At 33.4% G+C, this 21,019-nt stretch overlaps 1 protein-coding gene across 1 annotated transcript; it reads left to right on the forward strand.

The window, feature by feature from the left end:
* Nucleotides 1-871: 871 nt before the first annotated feature.
* LOC107955860 (cell wall / vacuolar inhibitor of fructosidase 1) lies at nt 872-1,513 on the forward strand. Its single transcript, XM_041078574.1, has 2 exons — nt 872-918; nt 1,075-1,513. Exons 1-2 carry the CDS (start codon nt 872-874, stop codon nt 1,511-1,513), a joined length of 486 nt encoding a protein of 161 aa, XP_040934508.1.
* Nucleotides 1,514-21,019: the final 19,506 nt, after the last annotated feature.

The raw sequence follows: 21,019 nt of genomic DNA on the forward strand, positions 1-21,019 counted from the left end.
ATAAAAAGATTCCCATAAATATGTTAAATTGAGAATTTTTTACAAAAAAATATTTTGTTAAAACTTTAATAGACGCGAAAAGTGAAAATATTAATTATGACAAGTGATTTTTATAGATCTTATCTTTAAATGATAATAAATTTTTGCTTTTTGAGAATAAATGATAATAAATTATTAACCCTTACCTATAAAAAAATTAAAATTAGATTTATATTATCTTTAATACATTATTTGGTACCAAAGTTTAGTTTCAATGTTTAATTTAGCATCTGAATTTTTTTTCTTGATTTAGTACTTAAGTTTGGTTTTAATGTTTATTTCGGTATCTAATTTTTTATTTTGATATTTGAAATCCTTATAGTCCGAATTTGGTACATAGTTTGTCTCCAATGTTTAATTTAGCATCTGAGTTTTTTTTTCAATTAAGTATTTATATTTTCTTTATTAGAGCACACGTGTCAAACATCTATTTGGTCACATAATGTCATTTGGTTTGGGTACCAAATTAAATTTTGAAGCCAAATTCATGTATCAAATTGAACCTTGAGATCAAACTCCTATACCAAATGATAAATTAACCGGTGGTAATAAATATACGTCTAACTTGTTATGATTTACGTAATCTTAATTTTTTTCCTCAAACAATTTTACATATAATATATATATATAAAATTAACCGTTATAATTAGTAAATTCTATTTAATTAGCATCCAAATTTTTTATTTCAACTGTTATGAAATTGGAGAATTAATAGAATTTGTCAGGACAGGATTACCTTACAACTTTTTTTTTATTTTATTGTAAAAGGCAATTACAATCTTTGGGCCAAAATTACGTATAGCAAATTTTTTTGCCTTATTTTGCTCCATATATGATTTCTTCTTCATTGAGAAAATTCATTCTGGAGCCTATAAATACGTTTTTTTGTTTTTAAACCAAAGCCATTTTACGTGCAAGTTAAGCGATATTCCAGTTACCTTTCAAATTCCCACCACCCAAATATGACCAAAATCATCTCTTTATTCATACTTGAAGCTGTATTTTGCTTCACATTTTTCACTGTAAGCTACTCAGACATCAACCTGATTCAAACCAATTGCAAAAAGACTCCATTTTACGATCTCTGCGTCTTGACTTTGAAATCCGACCCCCGGATGTGCCGGGGCTTGCTCGGATTGTGGCTGACAGTGTCAATGCTAAAGCCATTGCCACATTGAATCAGATTTCAGCATTGCTTAAAAGTGTCAAAGACCCCACCTTGGAAAAGGCCTTGGAAGGTTGCATTGTTTCATATAACACCATTATCCAGGGTGATATCCCAGTAGCAATTGATGCAATTGAGAAAAACAACCCCAAATTTGCTGTTCAGAGTGCAACTGATGCTGGAAATGAAGCTCAGGCATGTGAAAACAGCTTTGCAGAAAAGGCATCCAATTCGCCAATCTTTAGTGGAAACAAAGCTGTGCATGATCTTTCTGTTCTTCTTCAATCCATTGCCTCATTGTTACTCTAGGCTGATGTTAAGTCAGTTCTCTTTGTTATTAAATGATGATAAATAAATTAAAACAAAATGAGAAATTTATGAATTATCTGATGATTTTTTTCATGTTTGTTTACATCGATGAAGTATGCCATTACAAAATCGGTGTAATTAGCTTTTACTTTTTTAGCACAAACACTCAAAGGTGAAATAAAAACACAAAAAGGAATTTCTCACAAAGGAATCAAGTCGTGCTCTCTAAGCTCTCGACTAGCTAATCTCATGCCACTACTACCTGTTTATAGTCCACACGACTTCAACTAGAAGTAAAGGATAAGTGAGATAATATTTTGATAATACTAGCTGGTTTTTCACAACATAAATGGTTGACAAGTGACTTAAATTATTGTTCATATGATCTTCAATGATCTCTATTTTATCTTGATCAAAATCATCAAATAATCCTCAAGAAATACCAACTGAAAAATGCTTTAATTAAATCGGCTACACAGCGCCGATAATGCTTTGCTTATTCTTATGCTCCATATCCTCAGATTATCAACTGAGATACTGTCACCAAAATATTGTTATTAAACTCGAATATTTACTTATTAAATTTCGGGTTTATCAATAAATTTTGCTTCTGATTTATCTTGAATAAAATCAAAATATATTCTCAATCAAAATTCTCAATAAGCTACAGTGTAAGTTTGGATTTTTGGTAAAAGTTCTGAAGTAGCAAAATACATTCACGACAGCATAACATGTGAATCAACTCAGGAATATTATTCAAGAAAGCAAAACACCCCTTAACTAAATTCGATTACACCTTTCTCCATCTTTTGAAAAAAAAATCTAAAGATGAATTGAACAAAGCATAGATGAAATGCACAACCAAACCTTTCCTCTTATTCAACAGTGAAACTAGTGCAAGGTTGAAGTATACGAATTCTATGTGGCGAATTCTATGTGGCTTCTAGTGAGGTAACATCAGATTCAACAACAAACTACACATCTCCATCATATCAAAACTTCTCACCTATCATAGGGCTAAAAAATTATTAAAACAATCCATCAAAGAGAACAATAAATATCGTTAGGCTAGTTCCCGAGCAATATCATTTCAATAGCTCAATTTTCAATCAAGTCATAAAACAAATAAGATTTACTCTCCCTTAGTACTAAGGATAATACACTCCCCTTGCTCCATTTTAAAGTTCATTAAGGGGATATGACATTCTGCTATATAAAAAAGCATTCTAACTGGTAGAACAATTGGGACCTTTACCACCTTTATGATCTTCACAAATTTGCACACCTTTTATCTTTATAAAACTTTAATTGAGTATTCATGGCAATCCCTTTATCTTCAATATGGTCTTCAAGGGTAACTTCACGTTTGACTTGAGCATCAATCTCTCGTTGATCTTCATAATTGATTGGATGTTAAACTTTTCTCACCCACATTTTCTTTTAAGATATAGGAACACTGTGTGCAACCTTTATATTTTTCTCCCATCTCAAATCATTAAGGAGCTTATAACATTAAGGTCTAATGTCACCAACTTTATCATAGTAATGATGTAACATCCCAAAAATTATGATGTCCTATGTGGCACTATTCAAGGAAGTGTAATAAAATTTCGAAAAATAAAACTTACATTAATTAGTAATTTTATAGTAGAGTGTGACATTGGGAATTATTATTGAAGTGTGGTAATAATGTCATTGAGTGAGTCATAGACTTAGTGAGAAGTGTTTAAGATGTGCAATTTTACCATTAGAGGAGTAAGTTAGTCAATTTATAAGAGTTTATAATTGGAGTTATTAGATGAAGGTGGCATTAAATGAGGGCCATTGGATCATGGTTTTACAAAAAAGGTTTATTTTGGACCACTCTTTTTTTTTTGTCGACTTTTGACCATTATTCTGCATTCAAAATAAAGAGATTTGACTTCTTCCTGCACTCGTTGTCAACCACTTGAAGTAGGAGGATAATTTCTTTTTCTATTTTCTTGCTTCCTTCTTCCATTCTTACCTCAAATTTCACCACCAACCTTGCTCTTTCTTAAATTCCATTCTAAAAACCTCTACTCCAGCTAGTTTCCTTCATCATTTTCTTCCAACCACAACTTAAAAGTTTGTTGGGTAGAGTGAGAAAGCTTGATTATGAGTAAGAGAAATGATTTTTCCATCATCCCATCATGTTTAAATTGAGTTTTTATTTGCTTAGAAAGTAGTTAAGCCATATTAATGGCTATTTATTATTATTAATATAAGTATTTATCGTCTAATAAAGAGAAAGAAGTAGAGAGAGGGACTACAAGCAATGTAAGGGAAAGCTTGTAGATTGAGGAGACTTTTCTCTTATTTTGGTATATTAATGGTAATTTCTTGTGGAAATTTCAAGTTTCTTTGTTTAAATGTGTTGTGTGCTTGAATGGGTGAATATAAATTAGCATATTAATTCATAATGGTAATTTTTAATGTTGGCCAAGTGTAAAGAGTGTTGAAATGGAGCTATAGTTAAACTAATGAGTTATCAAAAATTTTATATTGTTTTGCAGTGATATGTATGACTAGTGGACATAATTTCCATGATTGAAGTTTCATGAAGTGGTGATAACTATGGTTGTGATCATTGAAATTTTATATCAATAAAAGTGTTATGAAATAGTTAATGTGATTTTTTAAAAAAATGAATTGAGAATCTTATAATGCCTTTGTAAACTTAGTTAAATAGCTAGGATATGGTTGACATGTCAATAAGGTATGCATATGTTAGAAGATGCAGTTTGAAACTATGATTGATGCCATAAGGCAAGTGTATATAGATCCATTTCTATAGTATTCAAATGATAACGCTTTTAGCATAGTATTTCAGAGAGTTTGGTTGGCTTGCTCCAAATATATGAAATTTGTTTTGTTAAGCTTACTAAGGACAACAAAAATAAAAATATTGAAAATGGATTATTCGGAGTAAATTGAATGTTATATGTCACTATGATAAATACCATATTTTATTAGTTCTTATACGATGGATGGTATTAATGTAATTGCATAAATAATTAGATTTGTTACCTTTATATGAGAATTTTATTATTATTTTTTTACAATTCCTCCTCATTTATGCAATCATTATCAAAGAGTTAAACTTTACACATTGACCAAAAACATGGTGGGATGAGGTAAGTGTTTGTGATTTCCATTTGAACTTACTAAGCTGGTGCTTATGCGTCGTTTTTGCGCGTAGATTTTACATGAAGGTTTTTTGGCTCACCCTAACCCTTGGGACATCGCACCATTGTGGGGCTAGAATACTAGGAAATTAGTTTATATATGATTAGTGGCTAAAATGGAACGTACTAAGGAGTCTATTTCATTTATATATATACTAGTTTCATTACTTAAAAGTCTTGCTTTGAAGTGTAATTTTTAAAATTTGATCCTTGAAGCATGATGTGTTGGCCATATATTTTAATTGGTGGCCTTAGCTTGAACTTATTAACATATGTTCATCTTGGTTTTATGCTTTTGTTTTGCCAAATGAATGGTGGTATACTGAATAATTTTTTGTATTCATTCATCTTACTTCCAAATGAATGGTTTTATGCTTCTTCTTTTTTGCCATATGTTTGTCTTCATTCACCAAATGATTGGTGAATATTTGGTGGCCTTAACTTGAACTTATTAAGCATGAACATCGAGTAAAGAATCAACACAAAATTATCAGAAATTAAAATGACTCAGCTATAAATGTGACAGGTCAGTTGTAATATTTATGTTACAATGGAACACTCAGTGTTCTGATGATCAAACCCAAGAGAGATTGGGTGATAAAGTGACTAACAATGAAAATGCGTGAAATTACAAAGTCTAGCTAGCTACTCACTGAGTATTATAGTATGGAAAATTATCATCAAAGATTAATTACACTAACTTACACCTAGAAAGAATAAATTGCAAAATAGATAAAAGTATAAAAATATCAATTCAATGCACTAAAGTGGTCGGTTGGCTTTCATGTTGCTGGTCAATTATTAGATTAGGGATCTAAATGATTCGAATTCCTAATTGGTCTAATTTTACCTTTTGGTCATCATTTTGCCCAATTAGATAATTTAGTTCGGTTTATCTCTCAATCTCACTAAACTAAATCGGGACAATCAAATTGGTTCTTAATAGGTTCTCTTCTCGATCTCACAAATCTAAATGTTCACTTAAAGGCATCAGTTCTAGGTTTGAAGTCAATTCCATTTAGTCCATCTGTTATGATTTAGTCCTTGACCCAAAAACTAAACATACAACATTTCCATCAACCAACCACCATAAGATTTAGTTACTATCCATCATCAATTTAGTCAAGTTCATACTTAAATGATTCATTAAAGAAAGCATAAAAAGTAATGTTGAGCAAAACTTAGTGACTTGAGATTGATTCTTTATATAAGATGATAGTAGCAATAGTGGTGATGAAAGCTCAACTAAAGCTGAGACTTTTACACTTTTGAAGCTTAACAAAGCTTAAATCTATAAGATGCTTTAAAGAGAAATCAAAATACAAAGAAGACTTTTTGTATCTAATTGCAAGAAAATGAAAGATACAATAAAAACTAAAGAAACTACCAGCTACAACTAACTAAGTTGAGAAAGGAAAAGACTTTAAAGCTAAAAATGAAGAAGATAAATAAAATAGAACCTAAAATGATGATAAAATTTGGCTCCTTTATGTTTGACAACAAAAGTGGCTTTAATACAACCAAAATTCAACCCCAAAGTTTGAAAAAAAAAGTGGCTTTAATACAACCAAAATTCAACCCTAAAGTTTGAAAAAAAATGCCCTTAGAGTGTATGAGCTAATCGGAGTTAGTGTTAGACACAAAATTGCCCTTGCGGTATTTTTCATTCGTTAGGTTTCAGTGTTGTGACACCTAAGCTTTGGTGTTACGAAATCCTCGACAATGGCCCTGGCTCATTCACTTCAACCATCAACAATGGTATCGCAACACAACACAATTAATGCCACAACATCTTCGACAGACTACTCCAGGTTGGTTCCTCATTAAAGTCTTTCTCCCTTGAGGTGATGGACGCTCAGATTCATGACATCTTGACATAAATGTCGCGATACCCACATTAGAAATAGTTTTCCTTAAGGTTTGACCGTTGTTGTCTCTCTACATAAACTCAAATACACCATTAGGCTCCCAATGGCACCATTTTACCAATTTGGGTCTCAAAAGGATTAAAACTAAAGAAAAATAATCATTAATACTAAAAATTGAAAATCAACAAAAGCATAGAAAAGATTTGTAAATTGCTTGAGAGAACTCATCAAGTGTTTTACAGAGCCTAATCTAACATATCAAATTATGACAAATCAATTAGGTTTTAAAAGGTTTCTAAGAGTTACATTTGAGATATGGTTGTTTAAATTTAAGCTATGAGATGTTTTGAGTATTAAATTGAAATTTTGGTCCCCTTCTTCAAGGTTTCAGTACATTACTTTTAGGTACTAAAATGATGAAGTCAATCACTCAATTTTGGTTTTTGGGGTCTAAGGTATCAATACCAAGCTTGGATGTATTGGAACATGAAAGTCAATGAGCAATAATGAACAATACTAGAGAGAGGTATCAGTACTTCTTCCACATGTACTAATACCTCTACTCTAGGTTAAGCGAATTGCACTGTTTTGGTCCATTTTGATTATTGAGGACTCACTTTAAGGCCTAGACACCTCTAAACCACTTCTAAATCATTTTAAAATGTTTCTAAAGCTCATAAATTTTTATAAATTTGATTCAATAATTTCTTTAAATTGTTTTAAAGATTTACTACTTAGAGCATTATAAGTCATATGTTTAAGAACAAAATTGTCAAACTTATCTGACATTAGCACTCTTTTAATCAATTGGAGGATATTAGAACCCATACAAAGTAGCTTTTCTCTAGTAGATGGCTAAATCAACACTCCAACCATGTAAATTTCACTAACTGCCCATTGAAATCTTTCCCATTCTCGAGGAATGCTCCTAATAATCCACCAAGTACTTTCGACAATGAGAATGAACTATCACAATCGTGCCATTAATAACTAGAAGGTCTATCGGTCTTACTATATTCTCCAACATTCTCGTAAATTTTTTTCATGAAAAATATAAAGTATTGGTCTCTGGTCTTCATTGTTCGACTAGAGCATAAATTAATCCTGTGGACACTTGAACTTGACATTTGACTAACGATATAGAAACTAGTAATTCGTAAGTAATCGAGAATTCAATCTCCAATAGATTTAAACTCTTATTTTAAAGGTATAGAAACACTCACAATTCATCCGTTATTGTTGCAATAGAATTGATATATCCTTCTTGCAATCTCAATACATCCATTCTAAAATTTGGAATATAGAGGTTAAGGCTTTTTAGTAATTTCATTAGGATATAAGTAGGTAGGATAGTTTAGCGTGAAAAATAAAAAAAATATGATAGGCTATTTTTAAGATTTAGGGTTAAGATTACGTTAGGGGCATTTAATTGGACCTAGACACCTCAACGGCGTATGTCAAGGTTTATTTGATTTTTTTTTTAAATTGAGATTAGAGCTGGGTTTATGGGAGATAATTTAATTTCAAACCAAATTAATTGAGTTGAATTAGTAAATAATTTAAAATATAATAATTATGAGTCAAGTGAAAATCTGAAAGGTCAAATAATTAAGTGATATTGAATTAAATCGGTTATTAAAAATAGTACGGGACTAAATTGATTAGTGACTAAAATGAGGGGAAATTTATTTCTAAGTTGATAAGTACCTTAAAAGGTAATTAAGATAATGATATTCAAGCAATTAAATCAATAATATGTATGGTTTACTGGGATGACATGTTATCAACCATTCATTTCCACTCATCTTTAGTAAATGGATAATAACCATAGATTAATATTGTTTATTAATTATGATTAATTAAAATAGGGTGAGAAAAAAAAAGAAAAATCAACCTTTCTTTCATAATTTCAGACCGAACAAGGGAGAAGGGAAACAAATAAGTTTCAAGTTCTTTTAACCATGTTCGTAAGCTCCAAGACCAAATTGTTAAGACTTCGAGACATTGAAAAGCAAAGGGAAAGGCAAAGCAGTCAACAAATAGCTAATCTAGTTTGTGCTCTCAAAATTTGAATTCATTAGATAATTATTCAAATATGTTCGATTCTTTAAATGCTCGAAAGTGGTAAACTTGCTATGTGATTGTACTTGAAAGGTACATAAATACCTGACTATGTGGATTATGATTATTTGATTACTTGATTATGTTTATATATATTTGCTTAATGAGATACAATATTGAAAATTGAAATATTGCCTTATTAACATGCTGGATAGAGTTATAGGTATAGTTGACATATCATAGGGTCTATTTTGATGGGTGGGAGATTCAGCTTGTAACACTCCTACTCGTATCCGTCGCCAGAATAGAGTGCAAGGTATTACCTAGGAGTACGGAAGACTTACATATAATTTAAATCATTTATCATTTAAATACGAGATTGATTATAAAAGTTCTTTTAACAGACCTTCGAGGTCCAAATCATGCATTAGGTTCGGGTCGGGACTAAATCGGAGTTGTATGAAATTTTTTTCATAAAATCCCAAACTTTTTCTCATTTACAAGGGTCACACGCCCTTGTGGTGTGGCCGTGTAGCTCACATGGCCATGTCTCTGGGGCATCTAACTTCTCTGACTTGCATCTATGAAGAAACTCAGGTCACACGACCTTAGTACACACCCGTGCTGCCAATCCGTGTGTCACACACAGTTATGACACACGCTTGTGTGTCTACCCGTGTGGACAAAAATTAGGCTATTTTCCAGCCATATTTCTCACTCATTTGATCCTTTATCTTCACTCACATTTAATACATACAAAAACCAGTTTAGGATATTCAACCGAACCTTACACTTAATGCCATTTGTTTGTCATACACTTCATGTAAATAACAAGAAACATATATGGGTTCAATTCCCATTAAATTTCTCTTGTACTTATACTTTTTTTATATTATATATTCGTATAACATATAACAATCATACTTTTGTATTTCATATACAGTTTCATAACAATTTGTCTTGGTTTCGAACAACTTCATATTTGAGTTTTACTCATCAAATCATTGGAAACATCATCTTTACACATATAGTGCGCTTGAGGTGCACAATTCTATAATTATAAATGAACACATTTATCAAACATATTCCATGTTTTTATATATATATATCATAGTTTCATATTCCTATGTATCAATTACCATCACTTCCTCGTATTTCAGACAAAAACGTGTAACAATTCATAAACATGCAATTCACTAACTCTTCCTGCCAATCACGATTTAAATTGACAAATCACTTATTGAGCCTAATTTCAATGTTCACTAAAATCTATCATATAAATTTGGATGTACGTATTCATCAATATATTCCATGTACAGATATCATCATCTCATATTGCCACATACATTTACTTTCCACATTTATGAATTCAAATAACATATACAAGACATACTAATGTATTTCACGTACATTTTCATGATATTTCATTTCGAATTCAGATTATTTCATATTAGAACATTTCTCATTAACTCATTTGTAATACCAATTCATACGGATAATACACTCAAGGTGTAGAAATATATAATCACAAATGAACTCATTCATCAACCAAGTTTTATGTTCATGTCTCATCAACTCGTATTTCCTTATATCACATAATTCCATGTAATACTTGCCAAACTTTGTCAAATTAGTGAACATCTTATGGAATTAGTCTGCACCAGTATGCACTGAATTTCACTGATAATCACTGATAATCACTGATGCCATAGCATAGCTATGGTCTTTTCACTAGAATGCCATAGCTCAGTTATAGTCTTACCGTCATGGTGAAACCATGGACTTATCCATCAACTCATCACCTTTTACTAAAATACCATAACCTAGCTATGGTGTTACATCTTATACACATATCACACCGACGCCATATCCCAAATATGGTCTTACACGGAAATCACTTGTCACTTTTAGCCGAAGCTACCACTATTCACTGATCAGGTAGCCGAAGCTACCACTTTTCACTGATTAGGTAGCTAAAGCTACCACTTTTCACTTGTCATTTGTCCTTGATCAGATAAGTGTAGCCGAAGCTATCACTTATCACTTTCACTTATCCTTGATCAGATAAGTGTAGCCGAAGCTATCACTTATCACTTGTTGCCATGGTCCAACCATGGTCTTTTCCGTCAATTCATCTTGTCACTGAACTGAAGTGCTCAATTTGATCATTTATTCAATTTTCATGCTTTTACATTATTCACGATTTTATCATCAATACATACGAAATAACACATTATGAAATTCATAAAATTAACAAATGATCACTAAAATTTAGCCATATAAACTCACAAGTTCGATTTTTGTATTATAACGATAATCATAATTTCATAATAAATATTCCAAATAAAACATTATATCATTTCTAATTCAACACTTATCGACTATAATCGGGCATGTGATCAATTTATACACGAGTCATTCATATATTTTTCCTCCTCCTCCTCTCCATCCACATCCTTAGTATAAATAACACACTTGTAAGTAACATTATTCATAATTTTCACCATTTACTTATGTGAATGTTCAAGCTATCCATCTGTGTCACAGTCACTAAATTATTTTTATCTCGAACTACAGAACTCCAAATTAAGATCCGCTAATTTTCCCTGAAACTAGACTTATGTATCTTCTTATTATAAAATTTTCAGAATTTTTAGTTTAATCAATAGGTACATTTTATTCTTTAAAGTTACCCATGTTCTGCTGTCTGACAGTTCCAACCCTTCTTCACTAAAAATTAATTTCACAGTTCATACAATTCAGTCATTGCTCAATTAACCCCTCAATTGAGCTAATTTTTATCAATTAATACTTTATTCTATCATTTTAAACTACTTCATAACCCTTTAAAATTAAAATTTTAGCACTAGACCTTATTTCCAAACTCTTCACAATTAGGTCCTAAAAAAATTTCCATCAGTTTTATTTGATAAAATCATCATATATCAAAATTAAAGCTTCAATTATATGTTTATTCATCATATTCTTGCAGCACTCATCCATAACAACTTTAAATATTAGCCATGGAATCAAAAACTAATGAAATAATAAGTTGGACCCAATTATAAAAGTCCAAAAACATAGAAATTTCAAGGAGAAAGCAAGAATTAAACTTACATGAAGCTAGAGTACGAAAACCAGCTTGAACCCTCTTCCATGGCTATTTTTCAGCTGATGAATATGAAGATAAATGAAGAGAATTCTAGATATTCCAATTTAGTCCCATTTTTATTTAGCTAATTTTGGCAATTTTCCAATTTTACCCTTATTTCACCCATTTCCTGATTTTTCTCAGCTATTGCCGCCTAAAATATCTTCTTTGGGCTTATTTGCACTTTAGGTCCTTCCTCATTTGACAATTGAGCTATTTAATCCTTTTAGCAACTTTTACACATTTTCTAATTTAGTCCTTTTTATTTAATTAACCACCCAAACGTCAAAATTTTCTAACGAAATTTTAATACTTCCTTATTGACACTCTGTAAATATTCATAAAAATATTTATGGCTCGGTTTATAACACCAAGATCTCGATACCTCTTTTTCTCAATTTCTTGACCAAATAAATCTTTATAAAACACAATTTACTATTTCAAAAATCTTTTAAAAACTACATTTGGCTCGTAAATATTAAATAATATAATCTACGAGTTTATTTGTTGGATTTGATGGTCTCGAACCACTATTTCCAACATCACTGAAATTCGGGCTATTACATAGCTCTATGCGCTTATATATATTGTAATAGTTCCTTAATACCCTGGGGGTCGAGAACGTTGCACCAACTGAAATTCCCTGGAGGTATGAGTGTATTCTGAAGTAGTTGGTAGGATCAATGCATTTATGCCCTATTAACACTTTAATACTCCTTTGGTGTGTTGGTGGATTGTCTGATATTTATTAATATAGATTAAAAAGGTATTAATGCTAACTGTATACATGTCTAGCTAAATGAGATAAAAATGTTGAAATAATACAATTATATGTTAAACTATATGCAAATACCTTGAGGGTGTATCGGAAACTATAATGAATAATCGAGCGAACCATTTATGTGAACAACGTGAAATGATATATGATTTAACGATGTATATGTATTCTTCATGTTAATACTGAAATGGTTATTGGTTAACTTGACTTATCTTGTTCTTTTTTCTATTTGATTTTGTTTTGTTTATAATAGAATTCAAATTATGTAACGCCCTAAAAATTTGAGTGTTGTTTGTTAAATTCTGATAGAATTTAGTCTTTATATCTGTGGTTAAGTGTTTTGTTTGAGTTTGAGATCGAGGGTTTAAGTCTTTCCTCCTGAATTTTTACTGTTTATTCTGGTTTAACCTTATTCTTAAATTCTTGACTTAAGTTTATTTCTGCGTTAATCTATGTCAAGAATAAGCCCATTGGTTTGATAGTTAAGCTTCTATATACTTTTTGATCATGTGTTCGAGTATTTAGACATGCGTCAAGGAAATATTATTTCCATTTGGTAAATAAATTTAGGTTATTTTTTAAAATTAAATATTTTCTTTTTGCTTTAAACTTCTTCTTTTTAACGTTCTTCTTCTTTCCTCCTGATACCATTCTTCTCCAATTCTTATTGTTTCTTTTTCTTTTTCTTTTTTCTTACTTTTAATTGCTACCGTAAGATTGCTACCAAGTTTAATTGGGCGTTCTGTGTGGTTCTTTGCTTCGATTGTAAGGTTTTTATGTAAGTTTTGTCGTTATTTTCTTTTTGTTTTCACTAGATTTCATATGGTTTGTCGAGTTCGAATGTTACTGTTAGTAATGCTCAACTCTTTGTTAATTGTTTGATTTGCTTTTGTTTACGCGAAGATCTTGAGAGGTATGTTCCTCCAGTGAGTTAGTTCCACTTAGTGGTTGTTTGATCGTTGGTAAGTGAATAATTCGTGTTTAAGGGTTTTGCGTCAAAGTTTTCGATGTAATTCAATTCTATTGTTAAGTTAGCGAATTTAGTTTGGTTCATTCATTAAATTGGACATTGGTTGGTTATTTTTAGGTTCGAGATTTCTCTTCGTTGTTCCGACATCAAAACTACATAAGGTGTGTAATGAAAACCCAAAACTCTGTGAAAAATATGGCTATCAATGCCACACAGCTATGTGGTAGACCGTGTGGTAAGCCGTGTAACTCAATGTTTTAGAATTAGAGGCACATGGGCTAGGGATACGAGCGTGTGTCCAGGTCGTATGGGTAACATTTTCGAGTCTTGAGTCACACGTGCGTGTGCTAGACCATGCGTTAGACCTTGTAACTCACTATTTTGAGCCATATAGCCATATTACAGGTCGCGTGTGACACTAAAAAGGCCACACGGGTCAGTCACCTAGGTCGTGTGAATCCACTCAAGCGTGTGGGTAAAAAACCATTATTTTTCCCTAATGCCGTAACCATCATTATCTGAGAACCTGTCACTCAATAGTCTGTTATTTTTATATATAAAATATGAATTCTAATGAATAAGTGCGATAACCTTACATGGGTATGATCTGAATTGATATTTCTGTACACATATATCTAATTTATGTTAAATCTGTATCTGCATTGGGTTTGGGATGGTGAAAAGAATGAAGTGTGGGCAGTTTAACAATTTTTCGAACTGAGTGGCTAAGCCACAAACTTATTTCTAATTCTGGCGAATTATCACATTTTGACTTGGCAGCTTGACTGCAATCATTTTAGAACGTGACATCTATTCACTAAATGGTGTGTAGAGATGGATGGATACTTGATACTATATGTGGTGTGTAGGGATAGATGAAGATGGTGTGTAGCGGTTGGGGTAGGAAATTACATTTGTATCTAAGATATTCTGAAACTGTGTATGATATTTTTTGTTTCTGTTTCTGCATCTGATTTTGAAAATTTACTGATTAATAATAAACTGTGACCATATTTGATATGTTGTTTAAATGAGAATGTAAGTTACGCACTAAGTTATAGACTCATTTTGTCTGTTGTTTAGCTTACAAGTAGGCCCCAGACTTAGATGGGTCGGTGTGGCAGGAGTTTGGCAATCTCTTTTCTTATTACTTAATATTTTATTTGGTCTTATACTTTTATGCGTTTATTTCGGAACTTAGTTTGTAATTTGGTTTTCTATGTTGGTTTATCTATATAAATTATTTCGATTGTTAAACTTTAAACAGTTAAGGTTGGATTTTTCTAATGGTTTGATTTAGCCTCCAGACTTGGTCTTAACGTCTAGGTCGGGTATGAGATATTATATTTAATGGTATCAAAGCCAGGTTTTCAAAACTTAGAATGTGTTTCTGGGATCCTATTTTTGTTAAATCTTATTTTGAAGGAAAAATTTATTCAAGTAACTCTGAAAACTGATTTTATAAAATACCGAGTTTCTGGCGCCAAACCTATAAGTACTTCGACTTAGCTATATATTTAGCTAGAAAATATTATAGTAACAGAACCTGTTGGCTCAGTTAAAGACTTTGATAGGAATTGTGAAATAAGATATATGATGAAAAATTTGAACTAATTTGTAAACTCTTGGTATTGTAGATAAGTTGAGATAATGAGTTCGCGTATTAGTCGTAGACATGGTTCTCGTGAATGCCGTGAGCATCAAGGAGGAGTTCGAATAGAGTCATCCTGTATGAGCAGTATGCCCAATTTGAAGATAAGCGAGATTGTTAGTACTCCTACTATTTAGACTGGGTCTCAGACTCTGATAGCCAGGGATAACATGCTGTCCTAGGCTACGTTGTACATTTTGGAGAGTCATTGGGGCCTATTCTGGATTGGTGGGCTGAGGGTTGTTTACTGAACGGCTCTAGTAAAATGGTGCTTAGTTGTTTAATGGTGTTACTAGAACCGCCCCTACTGTGGCCGAGTACTAGTTAGAAGCCACCGAGTGTCTTATGAATGACATTGATTACACTTTTACATAGAAATTGAAGGATGCTATATCTCTGCTTCGAGATGAGGCTTCTTAGTAGTGGTTGACGGTTGAGCAGGGCGTCCAACCCGAACAGATCACTTAGGAATTCTTCATGAACGCCTTTCAGAGCAAGTGTATAGGGGCGAGTTGTATGGAGGGTTGTAAACGCGACTTTATAAGTTCGGTTCAGGCTGAGAGGTCTGTGGCTAAATACGAGGCTGGGTTTCTGACATTAAGTAAGTATGCTTGCGGTTTGGTTTCGAATGACTATGAGAGGATTATTCGATTCGAGAAAGGACTGAGATATGATCCGAGAGTTCTGATAACTCTTCAGATAGAGTGGGTTTTACGGCCTTGGCTGATAAGGCAAAGATAGCAGAGAATATGAAGCGCACTAAGCACGAGAGAAGAGACTTAGAGATAGGTTAGAGTAAGCTCAAGAGAGATTGGGGTCCCACTAGTTTTGTGGAACGCCCTAAGAAACAGGCTAGATTTGAAGGGCCTCCGAGGACTGAGGCACTAGTTGCAACGAGTGAAATTCAGACCTGTAGTGATTGTGGGAGACACCATCCAAGCAAGTGATAGAGGAAGTTGGAGGCTTGTCTTTGATGCAGATTAATGGAACATCGTGTTCGAGATTGTATCTACTATCTGATCAGGTGCAAGCTTATGCACAGGCTCTAGCTCTAGGTCTCGTTCAGCCACCGAGAGTAGCTTAGCAGCCATCTAGGGGCCTTGTTACAGTTAGAAGTAGAAATGGTTTTGGCCGATGACAGAGAACACTGGGCCGGGGTGCGAGTTAAACTGAGGCACGATAGCATGCCCTTGTGTGTGCAACAACGCTGATGTTATAGTGAGTAAGATCTACTCAACCGTATATAGCTAGCACTATTTATGTGAATCTGGGTATATCTACTGAGAATACTATTAGAGAAATTTCTGTAAGTAGTCCTTTGGGTCAGTTAGCCCGAATTGATAAAATGTATAGCTGGGTTCTGTTAGAGATTCAAGCTGTTGTGGTTTCGACTAACCTAATGGAGTTGTCATTTGGAAAGTTTAATCTGAGTTTGGGAATGGATTTGCTTGTGGAACATCGAGCCAGTTTAAATTATACCTCTAATAGGGTAATTCTTAGATCAGATGAGGATACCAATAATTTTCTAGTCGATGAGCGTCAATATTACCTTTTTAATGTGATCTCCACCCTTGTAGTTGAAAAACTAGTTAGGAAAGGTTGTGAGGCATATCTGGACCTTGTGTCTTATTCTGATTCTACAAAACTTTCTGTTAAAGACATTTGTACCGTAAGGGATTTCCAAGACATTTTTCCTAAAGAATTGTCAGGAATGCCTCCAGATAGAGAGGTCGAGTTTGATATTAATCTGCTACCAGATACTGCTCCTTTTCTATTGCTCATTACCGCATGGAACCAAAGGCGTTTATGGAACTAAAGGCCCAGCTTTAGGAACTTCTCGATCGAGGGTTCATCTGACTGAGTGTGTTCCTGTAGGGAGTACTGGTTCTGTTTGTTAAGAAAAAGGATGGCACGATGATGATATGTGTGGATTATCGTCAGCTGACTAAGTTGACGGTAAAGAATAGGTATCCGCTTTCGAGGATCGACGATCTGTTCGATTAGTTCCGTAGGGCATCTATATTTTTCAAAATCAATATTCATTCTAGATATCATCTCAAGGTTAAGGAGACTGATATGTATAAGACTGCTTTCAAGATTTGTTATGGAAATTACGAGTTCCTACTTTGCCCTTCGGTTTGACAATGCTCCAGCCGCGTTTATGGATTTGATGAACTGGGTATTTCAGCCATATTTGGATCAATTCGTCATAGTTTTCATCGATGACATTCTGATTTATTCTAAAATTGAGGGTGAGCATGCTGAGCATCTTCGAATAATTCTGCAAATACTCCACGAGAAACAGTTGTATGCTAAGTTTAGCAAGTGTGAATTATGATTACAAGTGGTTACTATTCTGGGTCTTGTAGTGTCAGCTAAGGGGATCCAAATTGACACTAAAAAGATTGAGACTGTGATCAAGTGGAAACAGGTGAGGAATGTGTCTGAGATTCAGAGTTTTCTTAGTTTGGCAAGTTATTATTGAAGAGTTGTTGAGGGGTTCTCGCTTATCACAGCTCCCCTAACTAAGCTATTTCGAAAAAAGCACCCTTTGTATGGTTTGATGAGAAGGAAACAAGCTTTGAAAGGTCAAGTCTATTCTGACTCTAACATCTATTCTGGTACAGCTTGAATCTGGTAGAGAATTTTTTGCCTACAACAATGCTTTGCATGTCGATTTAGGCTACGTTTTGATGCATGATAGTAAGGTCGTGGCTTATGCATCTCTATAGATTAAGTCACACGAGGGTAACTATTCGATACATAACCTGAGTTGGTTGTGGTTGTCTTAGCTCTGAAAATCTAAATGCACTACTTGTATGGTGAGAGGTGTATCATTTATACTGATCATAAGATTCTTAAGTATTTGCTAACTCAAAAGGAGTTAAACCTTAGACAACATAAATGGGTTGATGTGCTTAAAGATTATGAATGTACGATAGAGTATCATCTCGGTAAGGCCAATGTTGTGGTCGATGCTCTTAGTCGTAGATAGATGACTGATCTGAAAGCAATGTTTGCTTGCCTGAGTTTGTTAAATGATATTAGTCTATTGGCCAAGTTGCAAGTTAAGCTGGCCTGGGCTGATCAAATTTGAGCTAAATAGTTAAGTGATAAGTCTCTAGTTTTCTATTTTTCTCAAGTTAAAGATGGTGGGACTTTCGATTTTGGACTAAACAATGATAGGGTACTGTGTTTCAGGGGTTGGATCTGTGTGCCTAAATATGTTGAGTTGAGATAGTCAATTTTGCGAGAAGTACATAGTAGTCTTTTTGCTATGCACCCTGGTGGGAATAAGATGTCCAAGGATCTCCGAGAGCTTTATTGGTGGCCCAGTTTGAAACAAGAGACAACTAACTTTGTTTCATGTAGCCTGACATGTCAGAAGGTTAAGGCTGAGCACCAGCTGCCTTCAGGTCTGCTATAACCAATTAAGATTCCCCTTTAGAAATGGGAGCATGTGATTATGGATTTCGTTAGTGGATTACTTTTGACACCTACTAAGAATGATTCGGTTTGGGTCATCATAGATCAATTGACTAAGTCTACTCACTTTCTTCCGGTTAAGACTGATTATTCACTTTAAAAATTGGCTAAGTTTTATGTCTCCGAGATTGTAAGATTGCATAGAATCTTGACTTCAATTATCTTTAAAAGAGACCTATGTTTTACTTCTCGATCCTAGAAAAAGATTGAGTGTTATTTGTTAAATTATGATAGAATTTAGCCTTTGTATTTGTGGTTAAGTGTTTTGTTTATGTGTTTGAGATCAAGGGTTTGAGTCTTTCTTCCTGAGATTTTACTGTTTATTCTAGTTTAACCCTTATTCTTGAATTCTCGACTTAAGTTTATTTCTGCATTAATCTGTGTCAAGAATGAGCCTGCTGGTTTGATGGTTAAGCTTCTATATACTTTTTGGTATTGTGCTCGAATATCTGCACAGACGTCAAGGAAATATTTTTAGTATTTGGTAAATAAATTTTGTTTATTTTTTTAATTAAATAAGTTCTTTTTGTCTTAAACTTTTTTTGTCTCCTTCTCATTTTCTCTCTATAACATGCTTCTCCTATTTTTTTTGTTTGTTTTTCCTTTTTTTTCTTACTTTTAATTATTTTCGTAAGATTGCTACCGACTTCAATTGGGCGTTCTATGTAGTTCATTGCTTCGATTGTAAGAATTTTGCGTAAGTTTTGTCATTATTTTCTTTCTATTTTTATTAGATTTTGTATGGTTCGTTAAGGTCGGATGTTACTGTTAGTGATTCTCAACTCCTTGTTAAATGTTCGATTTGTTTTCGCTTAGGTGAAGATCTTGAGAAGAGTGTTCCTCCAGCAAGTTAGTTTCGCTTAGTAGTTGTTCAATTATTGGTAAGCGAATAATTTATGTTTCGGGATTTTGCGTCGAAGTTTTCAACATAATTCATTTTGACTGTTAAGTTAGCATTTTTAGTTTGATTAATTCGTTAAATTGGACATTGGTTGGTTGTTTTTAGGTTATGGATTTCTCTGCCTTGTATCGGCATCAAACTACATCAGGTATGTAACGAAAATTTAAAATTTTGTGATTTGGAAACGCCGAACAGCATGGCTGTGGATGCTACACGGTAATGTGTCAGGCCATGTGGTAGGCCGTGTGAGCTACACGGCCGTGTGTTAGGCCATGTAGCAAGTCGGGTAACTCACTATTTTAGAATTAAAGGCACACGGGCTTATGTCCAAGCCGTGTAACTCACTATTTTGGAATTTTGGGTCATTGGGCTAGGGACACGGGCGTATGTCTAGGCTATGTGAGAGAAATTTTTGGGTCTTAAGTCACACAGGTGTATGCTAGACCGTGCACTAGACCTTGTAACTCATTGTTTTGAGCTATACAACTGTGTGTTAGGCTGTGATGACACTAAGAAGGCCATACGAGCGTGTGCTAGGTCGTATGAACCATACGAGCCAGTCGACTAGGCCGTGTAAATCCACACGAGTGTGTGGGTCAAAAATCAAGTTTTTTTTCCCTAAGGTTTCGAATTAAACGTAAGCCTACTGTAGGGTCTGTGTGATCTTACTTAGGCCCACCTTACATGAGCATGATTTGAATTGGTATTTATGTATACGCATATCTAATTTCTATTAAATTTTTATCTGTATGGGGTTCAAGATGGTGAAAAGAAGGAAATGTGGGCTGTTTAACAATTTGCCGAACTGAGTGGCTAAGCCACAAACTTATTTATGATTCTGGCGAATTATCGCATTTTGACCTAGCAACTTGACTACAATCATTTTGGAACGTGACATATAGTCACTAAGTAGTGTGTAAGGATGGATGGGTACTTGATACCCTATGTAGTGTGTAAAGATAGATGGAGATAGTATGTAGCGATTGGGGGTAGAAAATTGCATCTATATTTGAAATGTTTTGAAACTGTATTTGATATCCTCTGTTTCTGTATCTGATTCTAAGAATTTACTGATTAATAATGAACTGTGACCATATCTGATAAGTTATTGTTTAACTGAGAATGTAAGTTACGCACTAAGTTGTAAACTCATTTTGTCTGTTGTTTGGATTACAAGTAACCCTCAGACTTAGGCGGGTCGGTGTGGCAGGAACTCAGTCATTTCTTTTCTTGTTACTTAAATTTTTATCTGGACTTATATTTTTATGTGTTTATTTCAGACTTCAATTTATAATTTGGTTTTTTACGTTGGTTTATCTATATAAATGATTTTGACTGTTAAACTTTAGACAATTAAGGTTGGATTTTTTTTAATGGTTTGATGTAGCCTTTAAATTTGGTCTTAATGTCTAGACCTGGTATAGGGTGTTTCAA

This window comes from Gossypium hirsutum, chromosome A10, assembly GCF_007990345.1.
Source record: "Gossypium hirsutum isolate 1008001.06 chromosome A10, Gossypium_hirsutum_v2.1, whole genome shotgun sequence".
In the NCBI taxonomy this organism is placed as follows: domain Eukaryota; kingdom Viridiplantae; phylum Streptophyta; class Magnoliopsida; order Malvales; family Malvaceae; genus Gossypium; species Gossypium hirsutum.

Excerpts from the sequence above, each read along its gene's own strand:
- LOC107955860 (XM_041078574.1), top strand. The coding sequence starts at position 872 with ATGATTTCTTCTTCATTGAGAAAATTCATTCTGGAGCCTATAAATAC. Across the intron at positions 919-1,074 it reads ATTCTGGAGCCTATAAATAC|ACATCAACCTGATTCAAACC; the intron begins GTTTTTTTGTTT and ends TAAGCTACTCAG.